We start from the raw sequence: 18,356 nt of genomic DNA on the forward strand, positions 1-18,356 counted from the left end.
TCCTGACATCATTGTTAACAGCACCCCCTCAGGTTTGGCCCCTGTGCTGGGGCAGAGGAGGGGTGAGGCAGAGGGGGTAGGGCCCAGTGTCCCCCACCGGTGGCCTGAGATTGCCTGCCCAGGGTGCCCCAGCAGGGCCTGGGGAGATGGGGAGAAGGGCGCTTATCCCCCAGGGCTCCATTCTGCCTGGATGTGGGACTTGGCTGAGCCTCACAGATGTCCATGGGCCCTAAAACAGACCTTGCCAGATAAGCACCCAGGATCACCCTTATCAGAGGCCACAGGAAAGGTGCTGGCTTTAATCTCAAAACCACACCTAACTCAGCAGTTTGGACACCTCAGGCAGCTGGGCTGCCTGGCAGCCCACACCTCCCCCACCAGACACCCAGTGACTGGGGCTGGAGCTGGGGCACAGTGTGAAGGGAGGGGGCATTCTTCAAAGAGGAAAATGAACCTTGGGCTTCATCCCCCACAACAGGACTGGTACAGGTTGCTGGCGGGAAGGAGGGAGAGTGAAGACCAGGACCTTCTTCAAAGAGGAAAATGAACCTTGGGCTTCATCCCCCACAACAGGACTGGTACAGGTTGCTGGCGGGAAGGAGGGAGAGTGAAGACCAGGACCTCCCGGTCAGGGATAAGGAAACACAGCCACAGTGTGTGGTATAGATGTGTGTGTGTGTGTGTGTGTGTGTGGTAGGCATGCACACACACACACACACTAAAGGGGGAAACCTGTAGCTGTGTGACCTACTCCCACTCACTGGGCTCTGGGCCTGTTAGAGAGGAGCTGATCTTGGACATTCAGCCAGGTAATCCAGGAGGGCTTCTAGAGGTGGGGTGTTAGACACAGGCCCTGAGGGATGGGCAGTATTTGATAGATGGACACAGGGAGCTGGAGAGCAGGGACCCAGGTGCAGCAAGGAGCACCAGGGAAAGCCTCAGGCGGCAAGGAGTTCACTGGGCAAGCAGCTGCTATGGTCTAGGGCGGGGAGTGCATGGAGATGGAGAAGGGAGAGGGGGAGCCAGAATTAGAGGCAGATTCGAGTCAAGCCTTCCCATCATATGTGCTCCTTTCCACCTGAAGACCTTTGTGGTGGTTTGGTTTCCGAGAGATGCCTGTGAAGGAGAAACGTCCTAGGAGGATTCTTAATTATGGATTTCTCTCTGATCAGTTCCCCCATTTGTAAAGAGAAGTCCTTTGGTGTCTTCCTGAGGAACAGGATGGGTATTTTATGGGAATGTGGGCTGGACAGCAGAATGAAACACCATGATATGAAAATGGCATGGAAGGAGGGGTGGGAAGGCAGACTGAGTATTTGGCCAGGGTGGGTGTTCTCCCCCCCTCATGCAAAGTGGGTCTGCTGGAGCAGCAACCCCAGCAACGGAGAGGCCCTTGTAGTGTGCACCCCGACCCACGGGAAGTCTGCCTGCCCACTGGTCCAGCCCATCTCTCGTCCTGCATTAAGCAATCTCCATTATCACAAATGCCTGGCATTTTTGCCTGGTAATTATAGCTCCCACAGGCCTGTGAGGATTAGGGCATGATTAGGGAGTGAGGAACCCCACTCCAGTATTCTTGCCTGGAAAATCCCATAGATGGAGGAGCCTGGTGGGCTGCAGTCCATGGGGTCACTAAGAGTCGGACACTGAGCGACTTCACTTTCACTTTTCACTTTCCTACATTGGAGAAGGAAATGGCAACCCACTCCAGTGTTCTTGCCTGGAGAATCCCAGGGATGGGGGGGCCTGGTAGGCTGCCGTCTATGGGGTCGCACAGAGTTGGACACAACTGAAGCGACTTAGCAGCAGTAGCAGCAGCAGGCAGTGAGGAGGACTCTGGTGGTGGGAGAGAAATATTTGCAGATGGACTCAGCGGCCTCTTTACCCCCTGCAAGTGTCAGGATCACGTAAGGAATCAGTAGCCAGTGAGGATCATCCATGACCGCCACTGGCAAAGGCCACAGCATTGGTCCCCCCACCACTGGCTCCTTGCTTTTCCACTAGGACTGCTCCCCTGGGGCCACCACAGTAGCCCTGGATGTGCCCCTTTCTCTGCCCCACACCACACCCCCACCAAGGAGAAAGGTGAAGGAAAGCTCTGAGCAGTCCTTGTCTCCAGAGAAAACACCCCCATCTTAGGACCTGCTGTCTCAGGTCTTCATCTCCTCCTCAGCCCCCTCTCCTAATTCTCGGAGCCTCTCACTCACGTCATCCCCAATGAGACCAACCGACATCATGGACTCTGATGGGCTCACCTGGAAGGATCTTCCATCCAATTCTCCGCTTGTCAGAACCCATCCTGATTCATGGTCGAGGTTAGGCACAGTGCCGAGGCGCCTCTCCTCACTCATGCTGGAAATATGATGAGCAAACACTTCCCCGGCCCTTGTGATGTGTGGCCCTGCTCTGCCTGTCACGGTGTGGTGACACCCCTCGTCCTCATTATGACCTGATGAGGGCTCACTTTACTGATGAGGAAACAGGTCCAGAGAGCTCAGGTCAAGTGCTCACAGCTACACAGGCAGGAAGCAATGATTCAGGACTAAACTCAGGCCTTCTGGTCCCGATGTGACTTCTTCCCCCTGTGTCTATATGGCGTTCCACTTGCTCGCTCCTTCAGTACTTCTTCATTATGGGGATGACTTCTGTGTTTCCAAACTGTGACCCCACTAAGCTCTAGGGCAGAGCTTCCAAGGCTCCCCCCTCACCACTCCCAGCCCTCTCAGGAACCTGGGCCCACGGCTGCCCATTCTTCCATCGGCAGTGCCTCTGATGGGCCAGGCCCCAGCCCAGCTCCTGATTTCGGGCTCAGACACACACAGAGACCCTGGGGAGCAGTCAGGTGGGGCCTGGATGAAACCCCATCTTAGGATTTCCCCCAATGCCCCTCTAATCCCTGGCCCAGCTCTGATCCCCAGGGAGTTCTTGCAGCTCTTCTGGAAACTCTTACCTATGCATCTGCTGTGTAGAACTTAGAGAGACAGATGCGAACAGTTCTGCCAAGGTTGGTCCATCACACCGGCCAGCTACAGGAGAAGGTGAGAAAGCACTGGGCTGGCAGTGAAGCAGGCCAGCAGGTAGCGAGGGCTTCACTGAGGAGGCATCCGTGTGCTGGGAACCCCTTCCCCACTTCCTCCTAATAAAGCATCTCCTCTCCCGAAGCCAAGGGAGGGAGGCTTCAAGAAAACTCCTTGAAAGCCTGTCATGTGAGCCCTACAGTGTGGGACTGTCCTTGACTCCCGCCTGGGGATAATAAGATGCCACTGCTCCCGACAGGTGGCAGCAGACAGGCAGCCTGAGGAGAAAAGGTCCGAGGAGGTGAAGATGTGCTGGTGCTTCACTTGGTTCAAACATGGATCCTGCAGAAGGAAGACTCCAGTCTTTCTGGAGTTGGGGAAGGAGGGAAGTTGACTCCACTCGAAGTGGGGGTGGGACCAGTGCTGGGCGCCTCCATGAGCTCCAGCGTGGGGATGAGTCGCCTGACTCAGGAGGGATCCCTGTGGGTTAGAGGTCCCCCATAAGACTAGCAAGAGGAGGAGGAACTTTCCAGTGATGAGAGCATGAACTTAAGTGTTGCCATCAGCCTGGTCTTATTGTTCACACTGCCAGAAGAGCAGTGGAGCCAGAGTGCCCTTTCATCCAGAGACCAAGACCACTGAAGAGAAATCCAAGCGGAAATGCAGACAACGTCCCTTGGTCTCCGAGGGGGACTGGTCCAGGAGGCACCAAGGGTACCAAATCCCAAGGATGCTCAAGTCGCATAGCTGGGCTTTCAGTATCCACTGGTGCAGAATCCATGGATACAGGGAGCCAACTGTAATGAGAGAGAATAAAGCTGCTTCCTGCTCGCATCCCACAGAGGTCTGCTTGTTCAATAAACTGGCTCCCCCGTGCACGTGGAGGCCAGAGAGGGAGCAGCCAAGCCCAGGTTCAGCCCTTGAGAGGCCACTCAACTCTAGGATATGGTTCTTAACCTTTTGGGGGAAAAGAGAGGGACTTGTTGCAAGATCAAAGCCGTGAGGTAAGCTACAGATTCTCTCCACAGAAAATTACACAAACGTACATGTGCACAAAAATTTTAATATAATTTGGGGGCACTATGGACCCTCACCCAGTCTCCCTCGAAAACTCTGCAGCCCAGATGGGAAAGCCATGTACAAGGAGGCCGGGCCTACATTTCATTCTTACAAGTTTGGCAGCAGCACCGTGGGCTCATTCTGATTTGTGGACCTGGAAGAGGGTGGTGTCAGGGTTTGCTCATCTTCCTTTCCAGAAAATTCCAGGCCAGGGGCGTCATACTGCACTTGTACCTGTGTCTTGGCTTCTAGAAAAAGTGCTTTTGTAATTTGTTGGAACTGATTTCCTCAAGCAATGCTGGGAATATTTTGATTTCTCCAGCTCCGCCAAGGGTGCCCTGGTCAGGAGGTTAAGTGTTTTATTGAAAAGACACACTTTTCCTTCCCAGGCTGATAAACAAGGCTGCTGCAGGGAAACCGACTTCCTCCCCCGGGTCGCTCAGCTGGAGCGGGCTAACCCTGGCCAAGGAAAACAAATGCGTAAACATTTCAGGGACATATAGGAAGCGTTTCTGCTGGACGCCTGCTGTGAATGGCCACTGGAGTTTACACAGCAAACCCCACGGGGGCCTCGGCACAGCCGGGACAAAGCACTCCTGGCCTCTCGCTTCCCTCCCGGCTCCTACTTGCTGCTCCCCAAAGACCCATAGTCCCGCCACTGCTTTACCCAGCCCGCGAAAGCACTAAACAGGCTCTTTATCACCACCAAACGCCAGCTTTGCCTGCTGTATGCTTGGCTCTTAAAGTGGGGTCTCCTTTCAGCCAGCACTGCAGGGGGAGCAGAACCCCCGAGCTGTTTGTGTCCTGAGCCTTAAGGGGGGACATGGAAGCTGGGGACTGGCTGCCGTCCAGGTCTACAATTCTCCCTGGGTCAGGGCAGATGTGGGAGGAGCACGTGCCTGGTCCTTGCGTGTGAACACTCTCCTCTGCAGGCCCCACTCAGAACCCCAGCCAAGCACTCAAGGGGCACAGCCGGGCATGTGGTGGGGTGGGGGTGGGGGGGCCTCTTCCATGATGCAGCTGCTGACTCCCCCGTGGACAGCCAGGTGACAGAGTTTCCTGGAGACCGTGCTCTACTTCTCGCTCAGTCCACCGTTGAGAGCCACTGCAGAGGGGTCCGTAGCGTCCATTTTTGACAAAACTCTCTCTGGTCTCCTTCTTCACCAACCTCCCATTGCACTTCTATGCTTGTTTGTGCTCCTCTTTGGAATCCATAGGATATAAATTATTGGAATGAAGGAGGCTCCAAGTACAATTTTCTCTTCACAGGTGACTATGCAATCTTCCCCGTTCCCACGTGCTCTACCCTTCCCACCTACTCTACCCTCAGTCTGGAGTGTGAGGGTCTCCATGAGCTCTGCCCACCCACATTTCAGCCGGTTTTCTCCACACATGCCCCACTGCAGTCACACAGGGGACCACACCTAGTCCCTCATCTCATCGTCGTCTTACTGTCCTTCGGCGCCAAAAGGTCCCTCCCTAGAAGGTTCTCTTCCCCATACCTGTTTGCCAGGTGTAGCCTACCCTCCAGGTGCGCATGCCCATCCTCATGGGACCTCACAGGCATCGAGGTCAGCCCTGAGATGGGATCCCAGGGGGCCTGAGTTACTCCTAGTCAGCACAGCTTATGGAGCTTGGTGCCTCAGACATGGGGCTGATCAAAAGAAGGCAGGCCAGACCATAAGCCCAGCCAGGGACACCTCTGGGCCACAGGGTATGGCTCACATAGAGACTCTTGCTAGGTGATGACTGAGCCCACAGGTCTCCAGGGCTCTGGCCCCCTCCACCCATCACCATCCCCCCCAGCTATGAACCCCGCAAACTTCATGCTTCCTCTACAGCAACACAACAAATGAGACTGGCCCTCAGCACAGATCTGACTCCTGGTTTATAGAAGCCAACTTTCAGAAATAACGAGTGCCCTGGATCCCTCGGCTGCCCACATCAGAGGCTGGGAGCAAGGGCGGGATGCAGAGAAAAGGCAGCAGGGGCCCCACCAACCTCCCTTGGCAGTCACAACTCTGCTGGGCGGGGCCGCACAGCAGTGCGCTGGGTCCGAATCACTCCCTGGCAGGCCCTTCACGGAAGAGGCAGGGAGATTTCGGATGCTTCTGCAGCAGTGCTAATTCAGGTGCTGGCCCAGACTTGTCCCTGAGGCCTGGGAGCTCCGCCATCACCCCTAGTAATGAGCACTGGAGCCATGAGGCTCATCCCCACAGAGGGTCACAGGATGGGTTCCGAGCCATTCCAGTTCACTGATGCCCCCTTCCACCTAAGAACAGAGGGACAGAGAGTTAGAGCTGCGGGGCCGCAGGGGAACCATCTCTTGTCCTCACTCACCTGATCTCCCATCTCCAGGGCTTCAAGGGTTTCAAGTTTCATCATGTCCACATCACCCTTCCACACCCACAGACAAACCTACACACCAGGCCCCTATAAGACAAACGCACCCAAAATCCCTTGACAAGCCGAGTGATCTACACACATCTGAGTCCAGCCACTCTTCGGGGGGGCTGGATGGTGGCACTTTAAAGGCACATAGGAAGACCCAGATACGGAGAAATCCTGGAGGTTTCAAGGCACAGAAGGGGGTCCAGTCGCCGGAGCCCAGAAAGGTAGGCAGGGGGCATAGGGAGCCCGCAGAGCTGGCACCACATGGGACCTAGGAGGCCTCGCAAGGATTCTGGTCTTTGCTCTAAAAACCATGAGAAGTTAATGAAGCGCTGTGAGCAGTTCAGTAAAACACAGGTTTGCATTTTCAAAAAATTACTTTAGGAAGCCTTTAGAAGCAGTGAGTATAATTAAATAGGAGTCCAGAGTTAGATGGGGCTTCCCTGGTGGATCAAATGTAAAGAATCTGCCCACAATGCATGAGACTCGGGTTTGATCCCTGGATTGGGAAGATCCCCTGGAGAAGGAAATGGCAACCCACTCCAGTATTCTTGCCTGGAGAATCCCATGGACAGAGGAGCCTGGTGGGCTACAGTCCATGGGATTGCAATGAGTCGGACACAACTGAGCAACTAACACTTCAGCAGAGTTAGATATAATTTAATAATAGTTCAGTCCCCAAATTAAAGTTATTATAGGGGAGACTAGCACTTAATTTAATATTAATACATGGAATTAGTTTTCTATAAAGGACTGAGAGGAATCACATTTATAGCAGGCGGGATATTTCAGAAAAATCTGGCACTGGGTGCATTATACACAAACGTACATCCTAACATTATACAAACCAGGAAACAGATGTTGCATACCTCAATAGCAGTGCTAGAACATGGAGTCTGAGGCTGGAGTTTTGAAATGTTTCCCAGGGTGTGGGGTTTGGGGAGTAGACATTTTCAAAACCTAAAGTTTTACAAGTCGATACTGAAATTGTCACAGAAAGGGAAGAACGGGACACTTTTCTTACTTTACTTGTACATCTGCATTGGAAAGCCCAATACAGGCAGACCTCATTTTATTGAGCTTTTCTTTATTGCACTTTGCAGATACTATGGGGGGTGGGGGGTTTGTTTGTTTGTTTGTTTACATATTGAAGGTTTATGGCAACCCTGCATCGAACAAGTTATCAGCACCATTTTTCCAACAGTATTGGCTTACTCTGCAGTTCAAGCTGTTTCATTATTACTATCTTTGTTACGGTCATCCATGATCAGTGATCTCTGACAGTATTACAAAAGATTACGACTCATTGAAGATCATGATGTTTAGCATTTGTGGCAATAAAGTATTTCGTAATTAAGATACACACATTGTTTTTTAGACATAATGCTATTGCACATGTGACAGACTACAGGATAGTGTAAACCTAACCTTCATACGCACTGGGAAACCAACAACTCGTATGACTCGCTTTACTGCATGGGTCTGGAATGAGCCCACAACATCTCTGAGGTCTGTCTGTATCCCTGAGATCGCACCTGCAGCAAGAAGGGAGTGAACAGGTTCTCTCAAAGTCAGACTGTTGCATTTTCCAACCGAGTGCTTAGAAGTACCATGAATTTTCAGTCATGGTTCGGCATAAAGCCAGCACTTTCCATCTTCATGAATAACCTAGAACCCCACTGAATTTCTCTCCTTCCTTCCTCAGGCTTCTGCTCTTTGCCTTTCTTCATGACTGTGCCTGCCTTTCGGGACCCTGTCTATGTCTCTGAGTTTCCAGTTGAGAGGGACAGCCTTGCCGAGGCAGGGAGATTCATACTCATTCTGTTCTTCCAACCTACTTTCCTCCCGATGACCAGCAACTTCTTGGTCTCTGTAAAGACTGTACGACCCCCACGGAGTATTTTTTCACACTTTACATCATTCCATTTCCCTTCAAGTGAGCAAAAAGATTTCTTGTCATTTGGAGAAGAAAACAAAAATCTTAGTGTAATTTTGTGCTTCTTGCTCCCATAGAAAGGTGTGGTGTGGGTGGCAATATTTGCATATAGCTCATTTTGGAACAATTAATATGGCATTCTCCTAGCTCCACCAAGGCCTCCACCCTGTCCAGGGCTTCCATAACTCCCCAGGGAATGTAAGAATGTAATGGCTGTCACAGTCTTAGACACCAGGCACAGCCCTGCCCTGTGTCATGCGTGTCAAGTGACAGTTCAAGAAATTTTCATCTGGTCCAAATACGAACACTGGAATGCATCTTCTTACTAAAACACTCGGCATAAAAGGCTGTGGATGATGGGATAGCTGCTCAGCCACGAATATTAAACTATTTTAAGAAACCCTCCAAAACTAGCTCTGCATTCCCTTCAATGTCATTTGGTAGCGTCCTGAGATGCTGCATGATTGCACCCAAAATGGGGTTGTATGGTTTTTTGGCAAATTGGTTCTTTTCTTCCTGAATAAAAGGCTGAGAGGTACCATTTCATCACCCGAACTATTTGGTCCCTGGAATCCTTCCAGTCGCAGATACTCAGAGGCAGGTCTGGATGTGCAAAAAGTTTGCATACATTTCTAGAAGAGAGTTTCTCCCAAGAGTAATTGTTGGAAGAACTACCTTAACAAGATCCATTCCAAGCCTAACCTGTGATAAGAAATGCAGGATAACCTCTCATGCTCCTCCACGGACCCAACCTCTGCTTCATCATCAGTGATGTCTTGTGCATCAACAAAGTCAGCATCACCTGTTCCACTGGAATGTGGATTAAGTGATTCTTTGGTACCCGAGTGCTTTAGACGGTGTCCTGAGGTGCTGTGTTGTTGGCACTGAGATAGATCTAGAGGAACCTATTAGACGCTTTGGCGTTGAGCTAATTATGGAACCATCAGCATCAGAGCATCCATCACTGCTTAAAGGAGAGATACTGGGAGGGTGTCTGGAGACAACTTAGCAGCCCCGGAAGGAGTCAGGCTGCTCCTTGGTGAAGAGTGCCCACTGCCTGAGTGCCCACTGCCTGCCCTACTGGTGCAGGACCCTGATGACATCTCAGGGTAGCTAATAGAGGTCCAGCTGGTGGGGAAGACGGATAGAGCTCTGACTTCCACAACCGAGCAGGCTCTGGAGGTAAGATGAGCTGAGAAGGGTTGTGATGACCACAGGTTCCAAGGGAGCATGTGGACCTACTGGGTTAACAGCACTTGAGCAACCTGCAGCCACACAAGGCAGAGCCTCACTGATTCCACCATGCGACTTTGAGGTTTTCAATTTGCTTTCTCTGTTCATCATCTTTGCAGTTTTGAAACACATCATTAAAAACCTTTTACTGTTCTGTTAAGATTTGTAGAGGAGTGTGTGTGTTAGTTACTCAGTTGTGTCTGACTCTTTGCCACCCCATGGACTGTAGTCCACCAGGCTCCTCTGTCCATGGAATTTCCCAGGCAAGAATATTGGAGTGGGTTGCCATTCCCTACTCCAGGGAGTCTTACTGACTCAGGGATCAAACCCGGATCTCCTGCATTGCAGGCAGGTTCATTGCCAACTGAGCCACCAGGGAAGCAGGTGGCTTCCAGGGAATGTAGAGAAGCATCAGCTTCTATAAAGTTCCTATCAAAATCTTAGATACTAGGAGCACATCCTGAATCCAGATGCCCAGATGAAAGGCAGAGAAAAGAGCGACATTCCTGCCCACAGCCTGCCTCCAGGCACCAGGGACCCAGATTTGCAAAGGAGAAACTACTGCCAAGACCAGTTTGGATTCTTGCCTCCAGTCATGGAGAGAATGAGGGGGAGAGTCAGAAATAGAGCAGACTTCCTGTATCCCTATAAGATCCACCCTCAGCCTGGTCCCCAACGCCCTTCCCTCGTCCCTCTCCATCCCTCACAGCTTCACCCTCCCCATACCAACAGGCAGACAGAAGCTTCTCCTCTGAGCTCCCAATTTGACAAAAGAGTTTGGCTTCAGTGCAGGGGTGAGTCACTCTCATCTGCTGCTAGTCGCCCATGTCACACCAACCAGGCACTGAGTCCTAAGGTCAGGCTGTGGGGCTGATGTTGGCTTTCAGGCTTTCCATAGAGGTAACCAACCCACCGCACCCTGGTTAACAGGTGCTGAGGCAGGGAGAGTAGTAGAAACACAGAAAGAAAGCAGTTTACAACTACAACAGGAAAGCAGACATGTTTTAAAATTGAAAGAGCTGAAACGCTGGGATGCTGTGTTTATGAAGGGGATGAATGGTTCCCCAGGGGGGATGGTTCTGAAAGCCTACGGGCCAATTTACAAGGATGAATAAGAACTCTAAACATGCAATCAGGGGCTGATAGAGAAAGGGAAAGGTGAAATGGAGTGGCTTCTGAGTGGGCTGCTGCTGCTGCTGCTAAGTCGCTTCAGTCGTGTCCGACTCTGTGCGACCCCATAGACGACAGCCCACCAGGCTCCCCGTCCCTGGGATTCTCCAGGCAAGAACACTGGAGTGGGTTGCCATTTCCTTCTCCAATGCAGGAAAGTGAAAAGTGAAAGTGAAGTCGCTCAGTCGAGTCCGACTCTTAGCTACCCCATGGACTGCAGCCTACCAGGCTCCTCCACCCATGGGATTTTCCAGGCAAGAGTACTGGAGTGGGGTGCCATTGCCTTCTCTGTCTGAGTGGGCAGGCAGCATCAAAGCTCACTCAACTATGAAGAAGGAGGCTAAAGGTGTGAGAGTTTAGAGCAGGGCTCCTCAGCGTGGGCACAGTGGGTATTTGGGGCTGGATAGTTCTGTTGTGATGGCTGTCTTGGGTACTGTAGGACATCTGACACCCTCCCCCCAACCGAGGACAACCCAAAATGTCCCCAGATGTTGCCAAATATCTCCTGCGGAACAAAACTGCCCCCAGTCAAGGACCATTGGCTCAGGGGTTGAGCTCAGTGAAGATGCGGTGGTCCCGAGCTCAGGTCCACTCAGCATCATGGGCAGGCCCATCTCATGCTCACGACTGAATCCCTTTCCTCTCCAGCAGTCATCACTGAGTAGTAACCTGCCTCCACAGATTCTGAACATTGACAGAACTAGTGTATTTCAGAGGAAAAAAAGGTGACTTACTGTACCAGCGAGGAGAAGAGAGCAGGCCTGCTTTTAAAGCCACCAGAACTGACCTGTAGACATATACCCCAGAATTCCTCTCACTCACTTTGGATTTCCAGACAAGTATCCAGTGTGCCAGCATGCCATCCTAGGTGCCAGCTGCTGGCAGCCAGAGCAGCTACACGATGAGCCCCATGGGCTGCCTCTCACCTGAGAGCCTGGCCAGAGCTGTGCGCTCTGTTAGGGGAATCACACAGACTGAAACCACCCATCCTGGCCAGGAACCATAGGAACCAATCGCGTGAGTTACTTTATGACAGGAGGTTCTGGTAAGGAACACGGAACAAGCCACCATCAAACTGAAGGGTTCGGGAAAAGGTCAAAAGGAGACGCCACATTTCCGACCACCTCCCAGAATCCTTTTCGCTGACATACATCTTGGCTGAGCAATGTTTGCTTCAGCAGCAAGAACCCTGGGTCAGAATGACTGGCCAGAGACAACCCAGAAACTAATCCCACCCCATAAGACCCGAGACTGCAAGCCTGGTGGCGGAGCAGTTCTCCTGGGTTCCCTTGCCCTACCAGAGACAGCCCAGAAACGAATCCCACCCCATAAGACCCGAGACTGCAAGCCTGGTGGTGGAGCAGTTCTCCTGGGTTCCCTTACTCTACTGCTCTCCGCCCGGGCGCCCCTTCCCAATAAAGTCTCTTGTGCCGTCAGCATGTGTGTCTCCTCGGACAATTCATTTCCGAGTGTTAGACAAGAGCCCACTGTCGGGCCCCAGATGGGGTCCCTGTTCCCGCAACACCTCCACCTGCAATGACCATCTTCCCTGTCCACCCCGCATCCTTCGGGGCCAGGTCTAGGACCCCTTCTTCCAGAAGTATCCTTCCTCAGAACTGCTGTCAGGCTCCCCCCACCATACTGTCATGACATCTCCCTCTCCTGCTAGACTGGGAGCCCCTAATGCGCAGAGCTGGTCTCACTTGCCTCCATCCCCTCCATAACCGCTGGCTCAGGCCTGGCTCCCAGGGGTGCTGCTGAGTGACCACGCCCCCCTGCACACCAACTACCCCTGCTACCCCTGCTCAGGCCCGGGCACCAGCAGGAAAACCTGAGTCTTCACACTGCACTCCCCCTCCCCTTTGACCCCAGTGGGCACTGAGACCTGTCCAAGGCCCACCTCCCCCCTCCCTTCCCTTCTGCCTCCTCCCACCCATCCTCGGCCAACCTCGCATGTGAGTCCCCCAAGGTCTCCAAAGGAAAGGGAATGCTTTCTCTCAACCTCACAACAGCTCAGGGAAGGCACCATTATACCCAATCGATGAATGGGAAATGGAGGTCCAGACGGAGCCAGACCTGGAAGTCATGCCACGTGGCAGTGGCAGAGCCAGGACTCAGTTGGGACCTCCAGACTCCCATTCAATGCTGTGCATCATGGTGTCACATATTCCATGAACAAGGAACACCACGGGCAGTTGTGCCTGTGGGCTGCAGAGAGGGGACTCAGAAGAGCGGGGCTGGGTGGCAGGAGCACCCAGGGAACCCTCCCTCAGCAGGTGACAGGCACTGTGAAGACGGCACCGAGGCAAGAAGGGTGTTTGCAGAGATTCCTCAGGCCGTAGCGGGAGCAGCAGAGGGAGGTGGGTGCTCAGCTACAGCCCCTCAAAGGCACTGTCCCAGCTGAAATTACATTTTCCATTTTTCGTCTGATCCTCCAAACAGAAACATCTGTGACCCAGCCCCAGGCCCCAGTTATGAGTTCTTTCCTCTTTTCTCTGGCCTGTTGACAACCGTTTCATTTTCTCTCCCCCATTCTACTGAGGCTGGAAGCTTGAGAGAAGTTACTGTGTGTGCCTTGTTTGGAAATGACCATAAATCAAGCTTTTTTTTTTGGCTGAGATGGTTAGAGAACAGAGGAGGGAGGAGGGTAGGGGACAGACACAAGCAAAGGTAACAGGAGATTCTCTGAGGCTGAGGCATACGTTACACTAGAGAGGATGGTCTGGGACCTGGGGTGGGTTCCAATTAGGATGCTCTTCTCCAAAGTCTGGCAGTCTAGTCTTGTGCAATGTCACCATGGCAACAAAGCCAGGTGGCGGGAAGTCACCCTGCCCGTTCAGTGACCTTCCACTGGGCTGGGACAGCATAGGCCTAAGATCCAGGCCCTGCACCGCTCTTGACTCGGGGTGTGGCCTGGGGCCAGACCCCAACCCTAGAGAACCCTGTCCATAGAAGAAAGGGCCATGTCAGATGTTGTCCAAGGGCCTTTCTGTGGATCCAAGCAAGCTGCCGGATGACTAGGCATGTGGCATGCCTCGTGCGGGTTAGTGTGAGTGTCAGAGGCTCTTACGGGGCAACAAGAGCTGAGTCTGAGGATAGGCAGTGTGTCTTTTCCTGGATTACAACAGAGTTGATTCTGAACTTGACTTCTGTCCATTTGTGAACTCTGAGAGCAAGACACAAGTCTCATCCAGCTGTTTCTTGCATAGAGTCAACTCCAGAAGTTTCATGAGGTTGGAGTGATGATGGAGAAATCCCACCTGCCCTCAAGTTGGTCTATGCTGCCGTGAGAGCTCGCTGTCTTTCAGCAGGTGCTTGGACTCTAACTGGCCTTGGAAAGGACCTGAGCTCGGGCCATACCTGCTTCCTGTCAAGGCAGCAGGACCTATCCCCCAAGAGGCCGGGCCCCACCTCTAGCGGGTCTTGCCGACCTTGAAGGCCACTTTCCCAAGTTTCTCCCTTTGAGCTGTTTGAGAATCTGGGATGAAAACAAAATGCAAAGCCTTTGTAATCCAACCCCTTGGAACAGGATTCCAGGAGGCTGGGCCTGCTGTTTCCCATTACAGTGGTATGTTATCTGATGGGTACACAGGGGGAAAAATCCTGCATTCCCTCTACTCACTCACCCACTCAGCTTTCCGGGAATGATGCTGGGAAAAGTCGTGCCATGTTAATTACCCAGAAGGACCCATCAGGGTAGAGCAAGTGATGGGAGATGTTGAACTGGTGTCAGCAAAGTCCATACAGGGGTGCAGCACTCAGACCTGGGGGGGCGGGGGGCAGCCAGTGGAGCCAGGAAGGAACTACCTCAGGGCCAGTGTGTCATAGCAGGCCAGACGCTGGAGGCTCAGCATCTCCCTTGACGTCTGACCCTCACCAGGCAGCCAGGGAGGGTGAGGGGGAGGTGGACACCACTCCCACCAGCCACCAGAGCATCAGTTCTCAAAGAGCCGCCCTAGGACAGTGGCACCTACAGCCTCTGGGAACTCAAGAAATGCAGATTCTCAGGCCACATCCCAGGCAGACTGAATCAGAAGCTCGGGGGCGGGCGTGGGGGGTGCGGGATTTGTGTTTAACCACACCCCTCCAGGGGAGGCCCACTGAAGCCTGGGGACCACGCTCTAGAGCAAACCTTCCCTGTGAGGGAACAAACACAAACATGCTGGACCACTGATCCCCTCAGCCATCAGGGAGCTGTGTGGAGTCTGGGCCAACCAGGAGCCCCAGGCCAGCTGTCCCAAACCCTGTGTGGTGCCCACATACGATGATTTTCTATCTGTGACAAGCACTAAGGAGCTCTGCTGGAGGAGATGCCAGGACTCAGTCTGGCCCAGGCTGCTCCCGTGAGAGTGAGCAGGGACGGACGAGGGCGGGGCAGGGACTCAGCCTGGACGGCCTGCCCCAGGCCAAGGGCTCAGGGCAGCCTCTCCAGATCATTTCACATGCCGTCATTTCACCGGTTCATTCCAGGGCTCGTGGCCCCGCCCCAGAGCAGGGGTAGGTCCTGGGAGGAGACAGCTAACAGAAGAGGAAGGGGAGACTCAGGCCACGTTCACACCTGGGCTGTCTCTGGACTGACCAGAGCCCCAGGTCATTCTCAAGCACTTGTCAATCAGGGCTGAGCCTACAACGCCCAATCCCTGGACCCCTGGGAGGCACCTGGTGAGCCGAGTTCTACAGCAGAAGCATTCTCAGGAAAGGAAGAGTTACTCCAGAGAGGGTCAGCGGAGAGGCTCGGGCAGTGGGCCACCAGGGGGGCTGCAGAGACAGACTCTCCTGCAGAGGCCTTCAGAGAAAGGGCCCAGGGGTTTGGAGGTAGGCAGAGCCTATGTCCAGGGCGCAGTCCAGAGCCCCGCTGGGCAGACCCTCCTGCAGGAAGAATGCCCAGCGGCCCCCACCCTGTCCTGCAGGAGGCGCCAAGGTCGGTGTCACCTCCTTCCCCCGCTGCTGCCCGTCTCTCATCACTCCGAATGAGTGGCCCTTTGTACATGAAAGGAAAGCGGGCTGCGTGTGCCTTTAATCCTCCCGACGAAAGAAACGCCGGCACATGACCCCACAGGAATGCTCCACCCCAGCCCGGCGGGCAGGCAGGTGGACAGATGAGCAGATGGACGCATGAGTGGGGGACAAGGCAGATGTTCCCACACCTCCTCTATGTCCCTTCCTGTGTCTGTGGAGCCTACTTTCTCTCCTTGGCTCCATTCAAGGGCTCACTGGCCTGTGGGTGGCTGGGCAGCAGCCCTAGGTGAGCCCCCTGGATCTCAGGCGGTCAGAGACACAGGACCCCAGACATGGCCCACATCCTCCGCCCCAACCGCCACCACTTCACAAACAGGAAAACAGAGGTTCCGCCCAAGGTCACTGGGAATCGTGAGCGGCTGAGACAATAATAACCAGGGCTGTGCAAGGCGCTTGGTGATGTCCTGGGTACTCTTCATGACAGCCGTGTAAGCCAGGCCTGGCCAGCAACCCCACTTTACAGACGACAAAGTGAGGCACAGACAGAAGTCCGAAGGCTCACTGACAGAAAGCGGCAAGGTCGGGATTCAAACTCTGGGACCCACAACGGCAAGTTCTCCCGCTCCCCTGCTGGGACCCGGGTCTCCTCCCTCCCGGCCTGCCCCTCCCATGGCACCCTGAAGCCTCTGAGTCACCGCGCAGAGGCTCTGCGAAGGGTCAGCCTGAGCGCTGGCAATTCCCCCTGCCTCCCTGCCGCAGAGCCGCCCCAGCTCTGGGCCTGGCCAGAGAACTCCTGAGCCAAGGGAGCCCCCAGCCTGATCCTCAGGCTCCCTAAGACCGAGGGTGGGGTGAGAGGGCTGGAGGACCCCCACTGCCTTGGCGGCTCCAGGGTGCCTCCACTGGGTGTTCAGAGGGCCCCACCTGCACCAGCAGAAGCCCGGGGCCGCCCCTCACCAGCGCAAAGGCATCGCTGCTACAGGAGGCCATGTCTGAGCACGCCCTGGCCAGGCCAGGTCCTCCTCGCTTCCGATCCTAGTCAAGCGCCCCACCGCCCCACCCCTGACACCACCAGGTAACCCCACCTGTTCCTCTTCCTTCGGGCCTAACAGTACTCACCAAATTTGGCAGCTGCTGCCTTGAATGAGGAGGGGTCTCAAGAGGTACCAACTCACCACCCCCACCGCCTGACGCAGGGCATTTAACAAGCTGTCTGAAGACATGTCATCTCACAAATCACACGCTTCTCCCTGGGCTCCAGTGACCACAAAATGCCACATATGAACCAGCACCAAGCATTGAGTCTTTCCGGTCTGCAGGGGTCCTCCATTCCCCATCACACACACCCCTCCTAGATGGGGACAATCTGGAACCCATTCTCTTTCCTACAGGCCACCCCCCACCACTGCTGCACCCCACCGCCCACCCCTCCACCACCACTCAGGCAAGGCTCCGAAGTCAGAGATGCGCCTGACTCACTTGGTTCTGATGCAGAGCTCAAGGGGAGGGACGAGGCCGTTGTCTCTGTCCTCAGGGACGGTCTGGGTGGTGTCTGGGGAGGGAGGGAGAGAGAGAGGCACACGGTCATCAGTCAGGCCCGGGCTCACCTGAGGTCAGCATCAACAACCCTACTCCTCGGACTTGACTCCTCAGACCTGACTCCTCAGGCAGCTACCGCTCTTCTCTCATTTGGACCCTCCCTGGTTCCTGCCCGTCAGCTCTGACCCAGATACCACAGAACCTACTCACTGGCTTCCCATCTCCAGTCTCTACCCCACCCTCCTGCTCCACTTCAGCTACCAGAATAGTTCTTTCCAAAAACATCTCATCCCATCACTCCCCTTGCTCCAAAACCTTCCATAGCGCCCCTTTGCCTGGAGAATAAAAACCCAAACTTGCTGGCATGATGCTCTTTCCTATGTAGTCTCCACCTCACCTCCCACCCTTTAAGCCCACCATTTCTCAAGGCCCAGTGCTGGCCCCCTCCTGCAGGAGGCACTGCTCTTACTCGCCCTCTGACCCCCCAGTCCCAGCAATCAAGTCTGCATTGTTCTCTGCCTGCCCTGAGTGGGCGTGCTAAGGCCGGCGTCCCCGGCCAGTCTGGAGGCTCCCCGGTCGCACAGGATGGGTGGGGAGGTGGCGCACCGATGGTCAGCCGGATCTGCTCCTGCTGGTTGGCCAGGCCGTCGTAGTAGTACAGGTCGAAGAGCCGCTCGGCCCTCCAATCTCGCAGCAGCTCAAGCTGCTGGCTGAAGAGGACGCTGAAGTGGCTCTCGCTGCACACCACCCAGATGGGGAACCTCGGGGTCTTTAGGAAGCAGCCCACCTGGACAAGGGAGAGGGAGCAGATGGAGATACCTGATGCAATGTGCCACCCAGGGAAGCAGGTTGGCGCATCTTCTGTCCAACCCCAGGCCTGGGCTGACCTCAGCGAGGCCCTGTGGGGGATCCCGGCCTGTGTATGCTGCTCACTGACACAGGGCTGTCCCTGCCCACTGAGCCCATCCCTCCCAGGGCCTTTGCCCCACAGACAGTCATAAGGAGATACCCCAGCCTGAAAGGCGGGCGTCACCCTCACCTCATCTCTGGTAGCA

General features: G+C 54.3%; 1 protein-coding gene and 1 pseudogene across 5 annotated transcripts in view; both read right to left on the reverse strand.

Moving 5' to 3' along the window:
* Positions 1-5,946: 5,946 nt before the first annotated feature.
* Positions 5,947-18,356, reverse strand: part of MINDY4 (MINDY lysine 48 deubiquitinase 4) — a 117,600-nt gene continuing 105,190 nt past the window's right edge. For all 5 annotated transcript variants that reach the window (XM_025291233.3, XM_044946691.2, XM_025291231.3 and 2 more), the window contains 3 exons: positions 17,908-18,088; positions 17,242-17,314; positions 5,947-6,348 (listed from right to left, as the gene is read on the reverse strand). In XM_025291233.3, the coding sequence (XP_025147018.3) occupies positions 6,300-6,348; positions 17,242-17,314; positions 17,908-18,088 (303 nt within the window). In that variant the 3' untranslated portion in view covers positions 5,947-6,299. The remainder of the gene's footprint in view (positions 6,349-17,241; positions 17,315-17,907; positions 18,089-18,356) is intronic.
* LOC102396392 lies at positions 6,355-10,900 on the reverse strand (annotated as a pseudogene).

This window comes from Bubalus bubalis, chromosome 8 (genome assembly GCF_019923935.1).
Source record: "Bubalus bubalis isolate 160015118507 breed Murrah chromosome 8, NDDB_SH_1, whole genome shotgun sequence".
Classification (NCBI taxonomy): domain Eukaryota; kingdom Metazoa; phylum Chordata; class Mammalia; order Artiodactyla; family Bovidae; genus Bubalus; species Bubalus bubalis.